At 37.1% G+C, this 20,587-nt stretch overlaps 1 protein-coding gene across 50 annotated transcripts in view; it reads left to right on the plus strand.

Annotated features, from left to right (window-relative positions):
* Nucleotides 1-16,595, plus strand: part of col13a1 (collagen, type XIII, alpha 1) — a 197,410-nt gene extending 180,815 nt beyond the window's left edge. For 23 of the 50 annotated variants that reach the window (XM_073920603.1, XM_073920631.1, XM_073920619.1 and 20 more), the window contains 2 exons: nt 3,691-3,729; nt 14,179-16,058. In XM_073920603.1, the coding sequence (XP_073776704.1) occupies nt 3,691-3,729; nt 14,179-14,211 (72 nt within the window). In that variant the 3' untranslated portion in view covers nt 14,212-16,058. Of the gene's footprint in view, nt 1-3,690; nt 3,913-3,975; nt 5,139-6,304; nt 9,588-14,178 lie in introns of those variants that run through there. The other 27 variants (XM_073920597.1, XM_073920612.1, XM_073920637.1 and 24 more) reach the window with 3 other exon arrangements.
* The last annotated feature ends 3,992 nt before the right edge of the window (nt 16,596-20,587 follow it).

The following is a 20,587-nucleotide window of genomic DNA, read 5'->3' on the forward strand; positions in this document are numbered from 1 at the left end:
TTATTTACATCATAGGTAATTTGTAAAATTTCTGCAATCAATCCACATGTAAAAACAATAGCCATCTGAAAATCCAGGATGGTGCAATTATTTATAAAACCCTTTATTTTAACTTGGTAAACTACTAACGTGGCAACAGTCTTTTGAACAGTTTCAACTCAAGCCATTAAATCTTTGAAAGTCCACTTTGCAATGTCAGTGTATAGCAAACTTTACTGTTGTAGTTGGTGTTACAGTACATGTTGCTCAGCTATAGCACTCATTAAATAAGTAATGACATATGACCGACAAATGATAATGTGTTACCTTGTAAAATGTGCACTCAGTCCCATGGCTGTGTTAGCTCACAAAGAGGAATTCTAAAGTTAAGATGATCGTAAAAAATAAAAGTGTGCTTCACTTCAAGGCAGTTTTGTTATCTTGATAACTTAATATAGTATATTGTATGCGACTCCCTAATAAGCGGAGATTAGAGCACTTCAGTATCATTACATCCTTACAGACGTAAGAAATAGTCACATCACTAAACGACATCCTGTATAAAGCAGTTTTGTGTTACAGGTAAATTGTAAATAGCTGTTGTCATGACAATTGCGGCAGATGCAGACAGCGCGTGATGATTCCCTGGCATGCTGATGTCGCTTTAGATTTGTTGTTTTTATCAACTATTACCCACCCCATACAGTTTTCGGTCTTTTTGTCTTGACATTAAATGTGAATCTTCTTTTTCCCTCAGCTGTCGTCATTTCATTATAGTTAAATCTGACAGACACCTCTATGGAAGATGATGTAATCACATCCCGCGTCTACCGTGGACCAGTTACTTTTCAAATGTGTGTGTGCGTGTGTCATGCATCACACACCAAGATTAATTCTGATTAGATATTTTCCAAAAAACGTCTCTCAATCACATTCTCTTCTCGTTTTTATTAGTTAACGAAAATGTCCGTTTATTTTTATTATAGTTATTGTCATCATCACTTTTTTATTTAGTTTTCGTCTAGTTTTCGTTGGTAACTAGTTTGTCACAAAAATTTCGAACATTTTCCGGCAACAAAATTAACACTGCCTTTATTAGTTTCCCTCTTCTGTGAAACACAAAACTATCCCTTTAAATAGCATAGTATTTAGAAACTACTTCTACTAGAAGAAACTAACTATTAGTCCGCAGGACAATGTGCGATTCTTTCTGTAAATAAACAACATGGAATGTAAGGATCGTTTAGATATATTTTCTGTTATTTTGTGTTCAAATCAAAGTTTGAGCAGTGGTACTGCAGCTCAGACACACATGTACTCTTCAGTAGCACTAAAGCTGCTTTAATTTACTTATAGTAAATAACATTTTAATATTTTAAGCATAGAGCTGTATAACATGTTAGCTTGCTTATTATGGTCAAGTTATTGATCCTTATGTCATATGTCATATAAGGACAAATTATGGCTCTATGGCCACTATACACAGTGTTGCAAGAAGGCATCTTCAGTTTTCAAATTCAAGTCGTTTTTTGATGTTTTTAATGATAATTTGGGACGTCAATTTAATGTAGTTATGACATCAATGTACACTCACTGGCCACTTTATTAGGTACACCTGCCCAACTGCTTGTTAGCGCAAATTTCTAATCAGCCTAGCACATGGCAGCAACTCAAATGCATAGGCATGTAGACATGAGGTGCGTCCCAAATCGCATACTCATGCACTATTCTATGCCATTTTGTAGTATAAATAGTGTAAGTTGTGCATTGACACTGAAAACTCTAAAAAGATGCACTTGAATTACCCGGATGATGCATTTTTATTCAACAGTTAATATGAAGTGTGGAATGATGGACACTTCACGCACTTAACAGCCACTGCTTTGCTCACGTAGTGGAAGGGGCGGAGCTATCGGGCGCACATGTTGGATTACTTTATTTATTTTGGATTGTGAAAGCAAAATTCTCCTACAAGAGTGATTATAGCGCCTCTTCGATAAATTCATGGCAGGTATTATTTGGTAGTTTGGTCAATTATTTTACCAATTTGGCAACCCACAAACGTCATCAGGGAAACAGTTTGAATTTCCTCTTTGTAAAAAAACAATTAGTGTTCCATTAGGGACGACACTACATTTATACACTATGCTGTTGAGTGTGTAAGTGCATAAGTACATACAGTAGTGCATAAGGGCATAGTCTATAGTGTGCCATTTAGGAAGCAGCTGTGGTCCAGACAACCTGCTGAAGAATGGTGATTTCAGTGACTTTGATCGTGGCGAGGTTGTTGGTGCCAGACTGGCTGGTCTGAGTATTTCAGAAACTGCTGATGTACTGGGGTTTTTACCCACAACCGTCTCTAGGGTTTACAGAGAATGGTCTGTAAAATAAAAAATATCCAGTGAGCGGCACTTCTGTGTGCATAAATGTCTTAATGATGCAAGAGGTCAGAGGAGAATGGCCAGACTAGTTTGAGCTAATAGAAAGACAACAGTAACTCAAATAACTTGCTACAACTGATATGCAGAAAAGCGTCTCTGAACACACAACACATCAAACCTTGAGGCAGATGGGCTACAGCAGCAGAAGACCACACTGGGTGCCGCTCCTGTCAACTAAGAACAGGAAACTGAGGCTACAATTCGCACAGGCTCACCAAAATTGGGCAATAGAAGATTGGAAAAACAATGCCTGGTCTGATGAGTTACGATTTCTGCTGCAACATCTGGATGGTAGGGTCAGAGTTTGAGGTTAACAACATGAAAGTGTGAATTCATATATTTTCTTGGGAAATTTTCTTGGCACACTTTGGGCCAATTAGTACCAATTGAGCATTGTGTCACTGCCTCAGCCTCCCTGAGTATTGTTGCTGACCATGTCCATCCCTTTATGACCACAGTGTACTCATCATCTGATGGCTACTTCCAGCAGGATAACGCACCATGTCATAAAGCACAAATCATCTCAGACTGGTTTCTTGAACATGACAATGAGTTCACTGTACTCAAATGGCCTCCACAGTCATTAGATCTCAGTCCAATAGAGCACCTTTGGGGTGTGGTGGAATGGGAGATTTGCATCATGGATGTGCAGCCGACAAATCCGCAGCAACTGCGTAATGCTATCTTGTCAATATGGATAAAAAAGTCTCTAAGGAATATTTCCAGTACCTTGTTGAATTTATGACATGAAGGATTAAGGCAGTTCTGAAGGCAAAAGGGGGTCCAACGCAGTACTTGTAAGGTGTACCTAACGAGGTGGCTGGTGAGTGTAGTTTAGATGCAATAAAGAGATACAAAATCCTGTGTAAAACAGGAATTAAAGCTTTCTTTTATATTGTTAATGAAACTTTTATTATATTATAATAGTTTTTGCATCATATGCATGTAAAGGTTTTGACATCAAATTGTTGATCATTTTTGTTGTGTTTCTTTTTTTTTATGTCGTTTTTAAATCAAAGTGACTGCTGGAAGGTAGATAGCCTAGTATTATTGTTATAAAGTAATTGTTTCATAGTGTCTCTATATAAGTGTTTAGGTTTTGTGCATGAATACAAATTTATGATTTATTGCAGATAGGAAATGTACAGTATGTTTTACAAGTAAATACTTAAGTGGTTATATACAGGATACAGTTTGTGCACTGTTATGATTATGTTTCCATTCTTAAGAAAAACTTTCCGTTCATTGCCACCTCTCCTGCTTTTTCTAGGGTGATGATGGTCTGCCAGTACCAGGGTGTTGGAATAAAGTGAGTTCCGTTTATTAACACTTTGTTTGTTTTTTTAAATAATTGCATAACTTCATGATATGAAGGTATAGATTTAAGTTTTATGTCATCTACAAACATCTAAAAAATCTATTTGCTGAAATATATATACAGTTACGTCTATAAATATTTGGATATCGACACAATTTTAACATTTTTGGCTCTGTACACCAACACAATCGAACTGAAATGAAACGAACAAGATGTGCTTTAGCTGCAGACTGTCAGCTTTTATTTGAGGGTATTTACATCCAAATCAGGTGACCGGTGTAGGAATTACAACAGTTTGAATGTGTGCCTCCCACTTGTTAAGGGACCAGAAATAATTGGACAATTGGCTTTTAAGCTGTTCCACGACCAGGTGTTTAATTCCCTTATTATCCCAATTACAGTGAGCAGATAAAAGGTCCAGAGTTCATTTCAAGTGTGCTATCTGCATTTGGAATTTGTTACTTTAAACTCTCAAGATGAAATCCATAGAGCTGTCACTATCAGTCAAGCAAGCCATCATTAGGTTGAAAAAACAAAACAAACCAAACAGAAAGATAGCAAAACATCAGGTGTGGCCAAATCAACTGTTTGGAACATTCTTGAAAAGAAAGAATGCACCAGTGAGCAATAAGCAACACCAAAAGACCCAGAAGACCACAGAAACAACTGTGGTAGACGACCAAAGAATTCTTTCCCTGGTGAAGAAAACACCCTTCACAACAGTTGGCCAGATCAAGAACACTATCCAGGAGGTAGGTGTATGTGTGTCAAAATCAACAATCAAGAGAAGACCACACCAGAGTGAATACAGAGAGTTCACCATAAGATATAAACTACTGATGAGCCTCAATAATAACCTTTATTTAACCAGGTAAGTCAATTGAGAACCAGTTCTCATTTACAATGACGACCTGGCCAAGAGGCAACATGAAAAGCAGATGCAGTACAAAGCATCAGAAAGGCCGGATTAAAGTTCTAAAAAAGCCTTCACAGTGCTGGAACAACATCCTATGGACAGATGAGATCAAGATCCACTTGTACCAGAGTGATGGAAAGAGAAGAGTATGGAGAAGGAAAGGAACTGCTCATGATCCTAAGCAGTGAAACATGGTGGTAATAGTGTCAACCCAAGCTTATTCTGGAAACGTAGCTCCGTGGACATTTCTGGAGACTGCGATTTACGTGGCCGGAGGTACGTAAAGGCCGCGTTTGTTTTTTTTCGAGCGAACGCTGCGGGGCGGTGTAGCGCCGCTCCGCCCCTCCTCTTCGCGCTCGCCGGCCGACGGCTCGCCTCCGAGTGGAGGGCTTTCCCAATGCAATCAGTTTGTCCGCTTAGCTCACAGCGTTGCGTCGGCGGAGCGGAGGCCCCGGAGGAGGAGGAGGAGCTGGCCGCGGTGGACGAAGACCGGGATCGAGTCCGGGGAACAGCAGGTTCCAGAAATCAGGTAAGACGAAAAACGGAATCCGAAAAATAAGGGCGAGAACGCGGCGGGATCCGAAAACGCAGTTGAGATCGAAGACGAGGGCTTTTGCTTTTTTTTTTTTTTCGATCCGGCGGCTTTTTTGTGCGAGAACAGCGCGGGCGCAAACGCCACGCGCTCCCGAGAGGCGCCGAGACGCGAAAAAGTGCGCACAGTGGCCTCTCGCGGATCCGCGAAAACAAAAAAACGCTCGAATACGTACCTCCCGGGACGTAAATCGCGGTCCGCAGAAACGTCCGCGGGGCTACGTTTCCACAATGAGCCCGGGTTGAATAGTGTCATGGCGTGTGCATGTATGGCTGTCAATGGAACTGGTTCTCTTGTATTCATTGATGATGTGACTGCAGACAAAAGCAGGAGGATGAATTCTGAAGTGTTTCAGGCAATATTATCTGCTCATATTGAGCCAAATGCTTCAGAACTCTTTGGACGGTGCTTCACAGTGCAGATGAAGAATGACCCAAAGCATACTGCAAAAGCAACCAAAGAGTTTTTGAAGAGAAAGAAGTGGAATGTTATGCAATGGCCAAGTCAATTGCCTGATCTGAATCTGATTGAGCATGCATTTCACTTGCTGAAGACAAAACTGAAAGGAAAATCAAGCAGGAACTGAAGGCAGTTGCTGTACAGGCCTGGCAGAGCACCACTAGGGATGAAACCCAGTGTCTGGTGATGTCCATGCGTCAGGCTGTAACTGACTGCAATGAAAGTTTGATTTATGATTATTATTATGTCCAATTATTTTTGAAACCCTTAACAAGTGGGAGGCACATATTCAAACTGTTGTTATTCCTACAGTGTTCACTTGATTTGTATACTCTTAAATTAAAGCTGACAGTCTGCAGTTAAAGCACATCTTGATCGTTTCATTTCAGATCCATTTTGTTGGTGTATAGAGCCAAAAATGTTAGAATTGTGTCTATGTCCAAATATTTATGGACCTAACTGTATACATGAAGACTTGTTGTTAAGAATATGACTAGGATTTATTGGTGATTCAACATTGGTGATAGAAAGCCAATTCTATACCTCCGTTTGCTCGTGTGCTTGAAATTAACATGGTGTTTTTGCCTCTTGTTTTGCAGTGACGTTAATTCCTGAATGCCATGTGTGATTGTAAATAGAATATTTATTTTTGTACTTTTTTTTTCGGCATTGATCTGTTATATTGATGGAAAATACAGCAAACCATAAAATACTGGCAGGACTTTTTTTGTACAGATGTTTATTTTTATTACCAGTAATGTTGATTATGTATTGGACTTTATACTGTACCTATGCATTATGTCCAAATGTTTTGATCGAGGAAGAAATATACTGTGGCAGCATATGCATGATATTTGTGCATTATGTTAACTGATAAGTGCCTATTAACTTATTGTATCTTGGTGTTTTAATGTGTCGTGTCGGACCACGCTGCACTGATTAGTGGGGCTGGAGTTATGAATTGGCCTTGTTTGCTCTGAGATTAACATGTTCACATCACAGCTGATGAACTTACACTGTAACTGCATATGTTTACTGAAAAATGACTTATTTCAAAGTCTGTAGGTTACTACGTGCAGTGTAATTATCAAGTGAGCTGTTTCAGTGCATCATTTCTAAAGGTTGCATTGAATAACTTATTTAGTGAGCATTTCAGCTTGTTTTCTCCATAATCACCAGTTGATATTATTGCAAAAACTGCAATTATGGCTTTATGTACTGAAGGAATGACCGATATTCAAACATGCAGTGCTTTGCTTTTATGGGCCTTGTGTAAATATGTTTAAAAACATGCCCCTGTTAAGCAGCTATTTTCTATTTCTTTATTTTTATTTCTGACAGTTCAATAGTAGAGGTAAATACAATTTACATACATGGGTAATGAATTTAGTGCTTCTTTTAACTTCTCATATATTGCTGCTCACTTTCAAACAAACATTTGTGTTTGCTAATAAGCATCTACACTACCATTTAAAAGTTTTGGGGTCAGTTTTTGTCTCGTTTGTTTTACAGTGCGTCCGGAAAGTATTCATAGTGCTTCACTTTTTCTCCATTTCTTCTATGGTACAGCCTTATTCCAAAATGGATTAAATTCATTTATTTCCTCAAAATTCTACACACAATACTCCATAATGGCAATGTAAAAAATATATATTTTTAATTGTTGCAAATTTATAAAAATAAAAATCCTGAAAAATCACATGTACATCAGTATTCACAGCCTTTGTCGTGAAGCTCTAAATTGAGCTCAGGTACATTGTGTTTCCACTGATCACTCTTGAGATCGTTCAGCAGCTTAACTGGAGTTCACCTGTGGTAAATTCAGTCGATTGGACTTGATTTGAAAAGGCATACACCTGTCAATATAAGGTCCTAGGGTTGACAGTGCATGTCAAAGCACAAACCAAGCATGGAGACAAAGGAATTGTCTGTAGACCTCAAGAGACAGGATTGTCTCGAGGTACAAGGCTTGTGAAGGTTAAAGAAAATTTTCTGCTGCTCTGAAAGTTCCAATGAGTACAGCGGCCTCCAATATCTGTAAGTGGAAGATGTTTGGAACCACCAGGACTTTTCCTAGAGCTGGCCGGCCATCTAAGCTGAGTGATCAGGGGAGAAGGGCCTCAATCAGGGAGGTGATCAATAACCTGATGGTCACTCCGTCTGAGCTCGAGCGTTCTTCTGTGGAGAGAGGAAAACCTTACAGAAGGACAACCATCTGTGCTGCAATCCACAAATCAGGCCTGTAAGGTAGAGTGGCCAGAGGGAAGCCAATCCCCTCCTGGAATTTGCCAAAAGGCATCTGAAGGACTCTCAGACCATAAGAAACAAAATTCTCTGGTCTGATGAGACTGGAATTTAACTTTTTGGAGTGAATGCCAGGCAATACTTTTAAAGAAAACCAGGCAGCGCTCATCACCAGGCTAATACCATCCCTACAGTAAAGCATGGTGGTGGCAGCATCATGCTGTGGGGATGTTTTTCAGCAGCAGGAACTGGAAGACTAGTCAGGATAGAGGGAAAGATGAATGCAGCAATGTACAGAGACATCCTGAATGAAAACCTGCTTCAGAGTGCTCTTGACCTCAGACTGGGGCGACGGTTCATCTTCCAGCAGGACGATGACCCATAGCACACTCGATGGAGTGGCTTCACAACAACTCAGTGAATGTCCTTGAGTGGCCCAGCCAGAGCCCAGACCTAAATCCTATTGAACATCTCTGGAGAGATCTGAAAATGGCCGTCGCTTCCCATCCAACCTGATGGAGCTTGGGAGGTACTGCAAAGAGGAATGGAAAAAAATTCCCAAAGACAGGTGTGCCAAGCTTGCGGCATCATATTCTAAAAGACTTGAGGCTGTAATTGCTGCCAAAAGTGCATCAACAGAGTATTGAGCAAAGGCTGTGAATACTTCTGTACATCTGATTTTTCAGGTTTTTTATTTTTTTATAAATTTGCAACAATTTCAAAGAACTCTTTTTTCACATTGTCATTATGGGGTATTGTGTGTAGAACTTTGAGGAAATCATTTAAATTAATAAATTTTGGAATAAGGCTGTAACATAAACAAATGTGGAAAAAGTGAAGTGCTATGAATACTTTCCAGATATACTGTATGTCTGAATATTACGTTTATTCAGCCAAAATGCAGCAAATTGGTGAAGAGTGACATAAAATGATGTTATTTCTGCTGAAATGTGTATTTATGAAGAGTCCTGGAAAAAAAAACTTTTTTTTCTTTATAGAAGCTGAACATGTTTTTTTGTTTTTTAAGATGTTTCTTGTGAATTTTAATACAATTACTTCTGAAGGATCACGTGACTCTGAATAAATGGCATTAAATACACTAAGCTAGTAAAGATTTGCTCTAGGTTGCAATAAAATGTAACAATATTATTGGGATTTTGATCAAACAGCTCAAGCTAAAAATTATTACATTCTCTCCAACCCCAATATTTTAAACAGTAGTGTAAGTCCCAGATTACCTCAACTATTAAGTACAAATGAAGAATAAAGTTAGTATTATAAACATACATTTTACATTATATTGATTCCCAATAAACATCAGGGTCATAGAGAAAGGCCCAGATTTGTTTTGTGTTTCTTCAGTGTTGAAGTGGATTGTGTAGGATTGCTGCTGCTTACATTGACAAGCTATTCCATTTTGGGTTCCATTTTCTGCCAGTTAATATTAAGCATGGTTTGTAATCATTGTCTATAAACTTTTTTATCTGTCTGTAATACCTCATACTAACGTGCCTTAATGCTTTTACTCTGCCAAAGTAGTTTTGAGACATATCAACCATAATGTCAAAGATGCTATACTGTCAACATGAGGAATACAAGTTAATAAATGGCTGTAAAAGGTTCAACCAAAATGTTTCCTAGCATGTCTCTTTGATTTAATGCACTAATGTAGTTTACACTCTTTTTTTAACTGTTTTCTTGTGAAGTGTTGACATGTTGTTGTTCACACAGAGATTAAGAAAAATTAACTCTCTCTGGGTGTTCACATGCTCCAGTTGTGCTTGTTGTTGCATTCGCATCTGCTGTGAAGTGTGAAAACCGCATCCTTATGTTTCTGGATTCAATTATTCTATATTGTACAATCACCGGCCACTTTATTAGGAACACTTTGCTTTCTGAATTGACCTCATTGTTTCATTCAGCAAGGTGCTGGAAACATACTGGTCTGTTTTGGTCAATGCAGACTATGCAGTTACTGCAAATGACTATTGGTCAGAAAACATTTCCATTAAGTGAAATAAGATACAAATTTCACAATAAAAAAACTGAAGCTAACAACAGCCAATTAAATAGGAACTGAAATAAAATAAGCATTAACAAGTGAGTCTAGAGAAATAAGAGTAGGCGTTTTGACAGCCAAACACATTGGTTAATCACAAAATTAAATATTTAAAAAAAGTTAAATGTTAATAAAATTAAATACTAACTTTAAAAAAAGTGTTTAAAGAGCCCATATTATACATGAAATAGGGTCATATCTTGGTTGTAAGGGTCTCAAACAACAGTCTAATATGCATGCAAAGTCAAAAAACACTTTCATGGTCTTATAATCTGCATTTATTTTTACCTAATTATCCCAGCGACTCCTGTATGAATCGTCCAGTGATTCATTTGTTCCCAAACCCCTCCTTAGCGCGAAGCTAATCTGCGCTGATTGGACCGATGACAGCCTGTCACGATTGGTCGACTGCCTTCAGTCAGAGAATGAAATGCCCAATAGCTAATCAGCAATATAAAAGTAATCACAGTTCATACACACTCCATAGTGTAGGCGTGGAATTTAGCTGCCACACACACACACACAAACACACACACACCTCTGGACGACAACGCTCCCGCTTCCGCCCGCACCCGCCAGGTTTTAGCCTGAACCCGACCGCTTCCGCTTATATTTAGAATTTCTTGTCCCGGTGCCCGAACCGCCCCGTTTTCTGCCCGCCGCGCCCGATCCCGCTAAAGAGCGGGGGAGAACATAACCGAAAATCACCCAGCAAAACAGTCCAAAGACAGCCAGACAGAGCTCGCTCGCTCTCTCTCTCTCTCTCATACGCGCGCACTAACACATACACACAAGCGCCAAGCAGACACACAGGCAGGCAAAGCTCTGTCTCATTCGCATAGCAATATTCACGATATTGCTAGACAGCCCGCTCCCGTCCCAAATTAAACCTGTTACCGACCGCTCCCGCGATTGATTCGGAAATTTATGCAGACCTCTACCACGGAGCTCCGTAAACAAACAGCACGCGTCGCGTTTTTAACGTGACTTTGCACGCGATAAGAGAATATAGCCAGTTAACCTGATACAGTACACTCGGTTACAAGTAACAAATCACAACTAAATACATTTGCAAGCTAGAGTCAACAAGGCAACTTTAATCGCACGTACTTACATTTGAGAAATGGAGGAAGAAACTCATCCTGACGTCCATTAGTAAGTAACTCTTTACTGATCCTTACTTTAACAAACGCAGATGAAGTATTCTTTGTAGCCTGTAGTTTCCAGAAGTTTCCAACTGCTTGGTTATAATGCTGAGGTTCCATCTCTGGGTAGAGAATCGATAATGTCCATCTGCAGTGTGACTTCAATCGACCGGCATGTTTGTGTGCGTGTGTTTGTGGGTGTGTGTGTGTGTGTGTGTGTGTGTGTCTGGGTTTCTGCGTCAGAGGGCGGGGCCTCAGGTTTGAAATCTCCCGGGTTTGCGCGTGCACGTGAATAACTTGGTTTCGTTCGTACGTCATGGCGAAACACCTAATGAATCGGTATCAAGGCGACTCGTTTGAAGCACTATGAGTCGACTCTTTTATAGATGAATCAACCGTTTTAAACACTGTACACTAACAGATTTAAGCCTTAGCTGGATACTTCACTTCACTTAGAGCTGTGTTACACACTACATGGAGGGGAATTTTCAAAAACCCATAATATGGGCTCTTTAAATTTTTCTTTATTTGCCAAAAAATGTAAACTAGGCATGTTTATCTACTTTAAAATGAAGAAGTTTGTCTTAAATAGTAATAATTTTGACTTTTTTATTTGTGTGGTGTTTATTGTTGTATTTTAGCTAAGAAGTTTGCACAGCGTTTTAAAATGAAATATAAAAATAAAAACAAAACCGTTAATAAAACAACCTAAAACTGAAATTTACACCAAATTTAAACTATGGAACAATGCTTTCATGTTGTCTGTGCAAGATTGTGATACCATTGTAGCACAGAAAACAAGACTCAACACTGTAAAAGTGTTTAGTTGACTTTAAAAAAGTGAGTAAACCAGTTGCTTTCAAAGCAATTAATTTACTTAAAATGAAAAAAAAAAAGTGAGAAACATCTTGGGCCTTATCATACACCCAGCACAATAAGGCACAAGACGTGTTTGGTGCGATTTGGTGCTATTTTTAGTCCACAAAGTGGCACAAATGGATTTGCTATTTAAACAGTGTGGTGCAAAACATGAACATGTTCCCCTAATGTTCACGCTTTGCACCACACTGTTTCAATAGCAAATCCATTTGCGCCACTTTGTGGACTCGGGTGTTCTGGTCTACAAAGGAGGTGTGTTAAGGCGCATTGTTGGCAAGTTGCTATTTTGAAGAACTGAAACAGACTGTACCATTGACCATCTAAAACCTGCTCTAACGTCCAGCACAGCGCGTGTTAGCGCCTATGCCGGTCCAAACGCTTACACATTGCTTAACAGACAGGATGTACTGCAATACACAAATATCTTTACAAATAAAAAAAAATTTTAAAAACCATATACGATTGAAATGTTACAAATATAATATTTTCTATATAAATATAAAAACCACTGCCTCCATGTCTTCTTCATCTTGGGGGCTTTTTTCAGTTTATTCATGACAATTTGCCTTTGTATAATGTTATTATTATTAGTGGTATTATTTATTACATGCATATTTATACTTGTTTGAATAAAAACAAGTTTAGATTTGTCCACCTGTCGGGTTTTGGAGACATCTACATCACCATATGGGGCATAAGAACAGGACGTTTGTTTGGATATAACCAATTTATTAAGTTTGCTTGAAATTAGAACTGAATTTAGAAATAGTTTTGAAACAAATCTTTGCGCTTAACAAAAACCTTAAATATGTAGGCTAATTGATGTCTACAGTGAAGTGCGTACAACACTGTTTCTTTAAAGAAAGTAAGTAAAATAAAGAAAGAGTAAAAAGGCCAAATGAACGAGGCTCATACTTTATCCTCGTGCTGCAGAGGTGAGAAAACTGTTTAACTGTTTTCTCACTAGTAAAGTGTCCAGTTTTTTTTTTCCTTACAAAGTCTGCTATGTAAATAACAAATGTGCCATGGTGTGACGCAACTGACTCTTAAAGGGAATGAGATGAGACTCTGATTGGTTTAAAGCATGTTATACTTAAAACACATCCATAACTCATTAAGAGAATAAACACAACCCTGTTAGACCATGTATACCTGGACGCAAAGTGTATTTTTATGTCCTTAAAATAGCAAAAGTGGACACGTTCTTACATGCTCTTAATGCTTTTTCACCATGCACTTTAGACTTTGCACCTAGATCATTCAAATAAAGCCCCTTGACTTCAAATTATAAGGTGTTTTAAGTGTGTGCATAATTATAAAAATTAAGTCAATGTAACAATTTTAAGTGACCAGTGGCAAATTTAGGCATGGGCAATATGGGTGATTGCCCAACCCCCCATCCAACACCCAACCCCTTCTTTAATTTCATTCACGACAAATATCTTCCAAGACAACTCATTGAAGCTCCAGGCAACAGACTTTAACATTTAAAAGAAGTCTTTATCATTCCATATTTTGTGTGAAAAGAAACAGATGGTGGTGTCTACCTTCACCTAAAAATAAAGTAAAGCTTATGTAAAATTTGTAGTTGCAGTATGGCATAAACCTGAGCAGAATAATATATTTCCAAAGAACCTGACTCTCACAGAATATTAGCTAATTTCCCATTATCTTTTAATTATGCTATTTAATTTATTTTATATGAGAATTTCTAACTCAACACCTCAGTACTAAACACTGCTAAATCAGTGCTTCTCAACCACGTTTCTTAAGGACCACCAAATCTGCACAAGTCTCCTTAACCAAACACACCAGATTCAGATTATCAGCTCATTAGCAGAGACTGAAAGGGTTGACAGACAAAGTAGACATCCAAAACATGTGTTGGTGGTCCGTAATTGAGAAACACCGATCTAAATCACATTATCTTTGAAGATCAGGTGATTATACAGTGTTCATTTGTGTCAAATTGTAATACTGTACACAGAAAATTTCTTAACATTACAAGGTATAATTACTAGATGATTGTACTTGAAAATTCCAGTTGGGTCTGCCTAAGAAAGTGGCCGTTGAGAGTACATGCTTTCTCCCTCACCAAGACATCCATGCAAGATATCAAACACAAATGTGTTTCTTTCATCAAAAGGGTCAGAATCCGTTCCAGTTAGCCAAGAAGTAATCCCGAAGGGAGATCCGCATGGTTCTGAATTGATTTCCTTCACAAACACCACAGAAACTTGAAGAGACTTCGGGATATCTTTTTGTGTTTGAGCTGCTCTTTCGGCGGCCGTTTGAAGGATTTTGTTTCCTGTAGTACTGGAAGGTTCCACATGGAGGCAGACGTAAGCAGACTGGCTGAGTTACAGAGAGGACAGTACTGCGGAGGTAGCCTGTTGTTTTACACTCTTTTCTTTCTCTTTTATATTATTCACTATGTGAAAGGAACATGTTAGCACATTTTGTTCTTTGTTGACAATGTTGAACACAATGATTCATGTTTGTGATCAGAGGATTCAGCGCAGCTCGTTGAACATGCAGATGTGGTCTGAGTGTTCTTGTGTTTCCAGACAAACCAAAGAAAGAAAAAAAAATCTCTGATGATTCCTGATTCAAATATCACTGCCTTCTGTTGAGAGTTGTAGGTAGAATGTAAGACATACATTTATATGATGCATTTTATATTAGTAATTAACATGTGCGCACATAACAATTGCGCTTGTATAGCATTACTTTTTTTTAATTGAGAGAATCAAATAGTACCACAGCTAAAAACAAAGTCATCATTAAAGACTACTTTGACGCTCAATATACCAAAAAAAGATTTGAACAAATGTTGCTGCTTTCAACAAGGGCATTTCACTCCTATAAACATAAATCCCAATACTGACTCCATCTGTGTATTTTGCAGACTCCTTGAAATGAAAATAACTGATCACAGTTTGTTTGGATAAATCTTTTTTTTTTTTTCTTTTACTGAATGGCTGTACCTTTAGGAATGTACGAGGCAGCTAAAGCAACAAATTTAGACCAGCAGTGACACATTGGGCATTTCATTTATTGTTAGTTCATCACATGTGTGACCTTCAGATAAACTATTTGTTTATACGCGGCACTTATGCCTGCAACCGATTCGAGTAAACCTCTTTGTTATGTAAAATCTATTTTTGGTTGTCCAATATGCAAGTGATTAACAGTTCACAGAACACATACTGCTACATGGCGACAGAACCACATCAATAAAAACAGGATTTGTGAGGGGGAAAATCAAAAGTTCCAACCTGGATCAAAAAAAAACTGATGTGGTGTCTGACTCGTACAAGCAGCTATGTTTTCTTTTCTTTTTTAAAATCCTATTGCAAGCATTCCTTGTGTTATATTTTAACAACTGTTTCAGACATTGGTTGTACATAACCTAATTGTCCTTTGTTTCCCTGATAACAAGGCTATTACTATTTAAATCGAGCATATTCAAGACTCAAGCACAACTGTTTTCTTATCAAAAAACTTTGTTTTCTTGGTCAGAATCTGAATTATATATCAAGTAATTGATAAATCAATATGTGGTTGTTTATTGATTATGTCAGAGAGAATAATTTTGATAAAGACACTATATAGCAGTGGTTCTCAAACTGGTAAGTGTACCACTAGTGGTACGCGGGCTTCCTTCTAGTGGTATGTGCATGAATCAAATATGTCTGTACATGCTACATATATTTAAATAAATTATCACAAATTATTTGTATATTAATATGATGACAAAGTCTATATTTAAGGTCTAGCAACATTTCCAGGTGCTGATAAACCAGGATTTTCCCCCTTTTTTCTTTTTACTTTTTAAGAACAGTAACCTACCATTTTTTAACTTTTAAACGCACATTTTAATTCATATGTTCGTAATAATAGGAACTAATCTGCCTCATTTTTAAACTGTACAGAGTTTTAGCTGCTTTACTGGACCTAATACGCTACTGTATTTCAATACTGCTCATTATGATGGTACTTGCTGTTACGAACCCCTTTTTTTTTTTTAAAACAACACAAAATTAATTCATAAAGGGGATGCAACATAAAGAGTAAACATAAACGAGGTTGTCTAAATTAATAAAATTATTACAACCAAAACAATTAAACAAATCATGTGTCACAACTAAGTAAGAATCAATAAAGAATCAAAAACTCACATTCTCCAACAAACATACAACAATTAACCTAAGACCAAACAACCCAACAATTAACAAATTAGATTAAAGTAAGACTTAAAGCAAACAAAACAGTAAATTAAAGAAAATAAAAAGAAGATTGTAGGCTGGCTGTGAAGTCTCATCTCTCTCTCTCTCTCTCTGCTCAATGTATTTATAGCCAATTTTCAACGAGCACAACTCGCCGCAGGTGCGCAAAGGCGGACTCTAGGAAACAAACAGTGAGTGACGTCATGACACACACACGCAAGCACAACACAGGCAACAGCCCTAACACTTGCAAAGACAACTTTTTTTCTGAGGTGGTACTTGATGAAAAACCTTTGAGAACCACTGCTATATAGTATATACATGTAAAATCAGCTATTCTTGATACACTCAAATATAAAGGTTGTTTATCTGAGCACATTTTCACTGTACATGTTTCTTGATATTCTGGTAGTTGTTTGGTTTCTGGGATCCTTAAATCATAAGTAAATGAGGGAGGGTTTCTGTAAATCATGCTGATTTGTGGCATTTTAATTGTTTAACCTTTATTTTTAAGTGTGTTGACAGATGTATATAACTATGTTTGGCTTTTGTAATCTGACATCTGTTGTAAATAAGAATCATTCTCTATCCGCTGACAAGAAAACGCTTGATTTATGCATGAAAAAAAGCTTGAATCAGATTTTACACACTTTTTGTTCAGTGCTGGGTATTGGAACTTATGTAAATATAATTCGAAAATGACAAATAGTGTACTTGTGATTCGATTAAATTGCAAAATGCTCAAATAATTGTTCAGGTCTTGTTCAAATCCTAAAAGCTAGGTGTGCCAAAAGTAATCTAAAAGTAATCTGTAAGTAATCCACAATCTGAATACTACCTAGAATCTCACATAATTATGTCACTGATTGGCAAGCTGTAAGGGCGTACTCTCACTATGTACAGTTGCCTTAAACCGGGTCTTTAATAAACTACAACAGTTTGCATTCACTGTACAAGAAGAATGATCTATGAATACTTAAAACAGTCCCTTAAAAGTCACGTCTTGCTTTCAGTTTGGGCTTAGATGCATTTTGCACTCATACACAAGCGTACCGCGACAAAGCCCAAGTGAACCGCGCTTAAGAGGCCGATTCAGGCCTGAGCCTGATTCAGCGCACTCACATTTCTCAAACGATCCGGGAAACGGGCCTGGGCACGGTTCGGATAGCATAGTGTGAGTAGGGCCTAAGTATGCTGCCTATCTGTCTGTATTATATTAACATTAGGTGCTTTTGTAAATGTAGGGCATGATAAGTGGTTTTCATTTTACTCTGCACAAGGCATCTAGTTTTTTTTCTCAGTTTAATTTTGCACATTGAAGTGTGTGTGTGACTTTTTTTTTCCATTTCTTGAACAAGAATATAATATTTTTATTGTACATCATGTATTTTTACGCAATTTTGACAAAGGTTTTGATCTTGTATTATCTTTCTTTGTATAGTTTACTCTTCAAATAATGTGTCACCCCAGTATAACTTCATCTGGACTAGATTCAGTGACACAGCATTATTTTAATGGTAAACTCTCCAGATCTTTTTAAGATTTTTATACAGTGCATGCGGAAAGTATTCATAGCGCTTCACTTTTTCCACATTTTTTTTATGTTACAACCTTATTCCAAAATGGATAAAATTCATTTATTTCCTCAAAGTTCTACACACAATACCTTATAATGACAATATGTAAAAAGATTTTTTGAAATTGTTGCAAATTTATTAGAAATAAAAAACCTGAAAAATCAGATGTACAGAAGTATTCACAGCCTTTGCTCAATACTTTGTTGATGCACATTTGGCAACAATTACAGCCTCAAGTCTTTTTGAATATGATGCCACAAGCTTGGCACACCTATCTTTGGGAATTTTTACCCATTACTCTTTGCAGTACCTCTTAAGCTATATCAGGTAGGATGGGAAGAGACAGTGTTTAGCCATTTTCAGATCTCTATAGATATGTTCAATAGGATTTTGGTTTGTGGGTTTTTTTTATAAATTTGCAACAATTTAAAAAAATCAGTTTTCACATTGTCATTATGGGGCATTTTGTGTAGAATTTTGAGGAAATAAATGAATTTAATCCATTCTGGAATAAGGCTGTAACATAAAAAATGTGGAAAAAGTGAAGTGCTATGAATACTTTCCGGATGCACTGTCATATAAATATATATATATATATGAGCAATATCATAAATATAGATACAGCACTGTTTGAGGCCGCAAGCCAAGTGCCTTAGTATCCCAGCAGTGACGATATATAGACATACATATCAAGGGTTATAATGCATTTATACAACACTCGACAGCATAATCATGTTCATAAAGAAGAAAATCAAACACGGAGAGTCTCAAAAATTTTGTATGAGGAACTACTTTCTTCCGCCGTTTATTTGCATCTGCAGCTGATCGTCAGCACAGCAGAAACCGTTGCCTTTTTAAAAACATCACTTTAGAACTAGTATTTGAATAATTCTCTTGCATAATGTAAAGTGTTGTAATGTCTGAGTGATGATAATACAGATGATTTGCTCACATTTTAAGGTTATAAGGCTAGATGGGATAAAATGAAATGACATCAGTATACAGAGATCTTGCAGGATTTCTGTTGAAATCAGGTTGTTTTCACAAAAATGAACCCGAACAAGCCAAACCAAGCAAAGCAAACAGTACTAGATGACTTTGGTATACAAAAGAGAGCTCGACAAAGAATGGAGCTTACATGTTCTGATTTGTTCAGCTGTAGTTTTAAATGTACGCTAAAAGAAACCATTTTTCTCCCTGTAAGGACTTATTATATGTTCTCTGCCACCATCTTGTGGTGGAACATCGACCATCTATTCCTTGCTTTCTGCTTTTCAAACATATTTTCAAATAAGCGCTATCCTTATAAATAAACAGCATAGTTGCAATTTAAACAACTTCATTCTCACATAAAAAGCCTGTTTTCCAACAGCTGCTACTGTAAACTGTAGTAAGTTTAGTCTTGTGCTTGGCACTCATGTGGGCAGAGTGATACACAAGGGTGAAGAGGCTGTAGGAGTGCTGATATTACTACAATATCACACTTCTATTAGCCAATCAGATTTGAGAACCAGACAGAACTGTTGTATAAATATATTATTTACTTATTTATTTTAATAGTCAAGTATTTTCCACAGTATAGGAATTAAAGAACATTAACAATGTTTTTGATGCCAGTTTATTCTTGGATCATCACACACTGCCTATGTGAGCTCTGCTGTCTTTTTTAGTTAACACAGTTCATTTGGTGCTCACAAAGTTTTGGGGGCTCAATTTCATACAAGAAAAATACAGTTTCTGTTTTTTAATAATACTGTTGTTGCTGTTGTTGTTGTTGCTGTACATAATGGATAAATGGATGAGAGGGCATTTAATAATGTGCTTTTACATGAAGTGTAAACCACTTGCGTGGTTATTATGCACAATACAATACAATTACATTTAAAGTGACAGTATGACTAACGTAACAGTCTGTCTGACTCTATTTTAGGGATGTCATTTGTTTTAATATATTATTTGTGTCATTTGTAAATTGTTTCCTTCTTTAAAATATTTAAAATCAAGTGTTGAATTAATTTGTACTCGTTTGTTTTTGTTGATTCAATATATACTTCTCGAGATGCTAGTATTATTATTTAAAGTATTGTTAATGTATATGTTTTTTTTTCATCAGTCTTTCATTCTTTTTTTAAGCATATATACTGTACCTTTTTATTTTTCATTTATTGTTCAAATTACATCAGAAATGTATTAGCCAGTGAAATAAAAATAATGAAAATTTAAAATGCACTGGACTGTTCTGTTTGGTAAGCTAAAGTTGTTGATTATTAGGGTCTGCCTTTAGGCAACTGCACTGTTGGTATTCACCATTTGTTATTTGCAATTCCGGACAAAGATATTGGTTTCGTATCTAATCCTACAGTTTTTATCGCAGACCCTTGAGAGTGGGGTCAAAACATGCGGATTTATTGTGAATGATGTGCTATGACTTTTATAAGGGGATTTTCGGCCCCAAAGGGGGTCAAATATCAATAACATAGCAGTGTCATGCAGAAATTGGGGTTTGCTCGTTTAACTGAGACAAACAATGGACCCTTTTACAAGTCTGTCATGATGCGTTTAACGGTCATCAGCATCCTAAATCCTTTAAAGTTTTTACAATTTTGATTTTCAAAAAATGTATGAATATTTATATGTATTTATGAATGTATTATACCATATTTGCGTCAAAATTATTAAAAAGGAATTACCGATTATGCGAGGTATTTCTAATGTAGCGTCTAAGGGGCTGAGAGTAAATTTAACATTG

Source organism: Danio rerio, chromosome 13, assembly GCF_049306965.1.
Source record: "Danio rerio strain Tuebingen ecotype United States chromosome 13, GRCz12tu, whole genome shotgun sequence".
NCBI classification, from domain to species: Eukaryota; Metazoa; Chordata; class Actinopteri; order Cypriniformes; family Danionidae; genus Danio; species Danio rerio.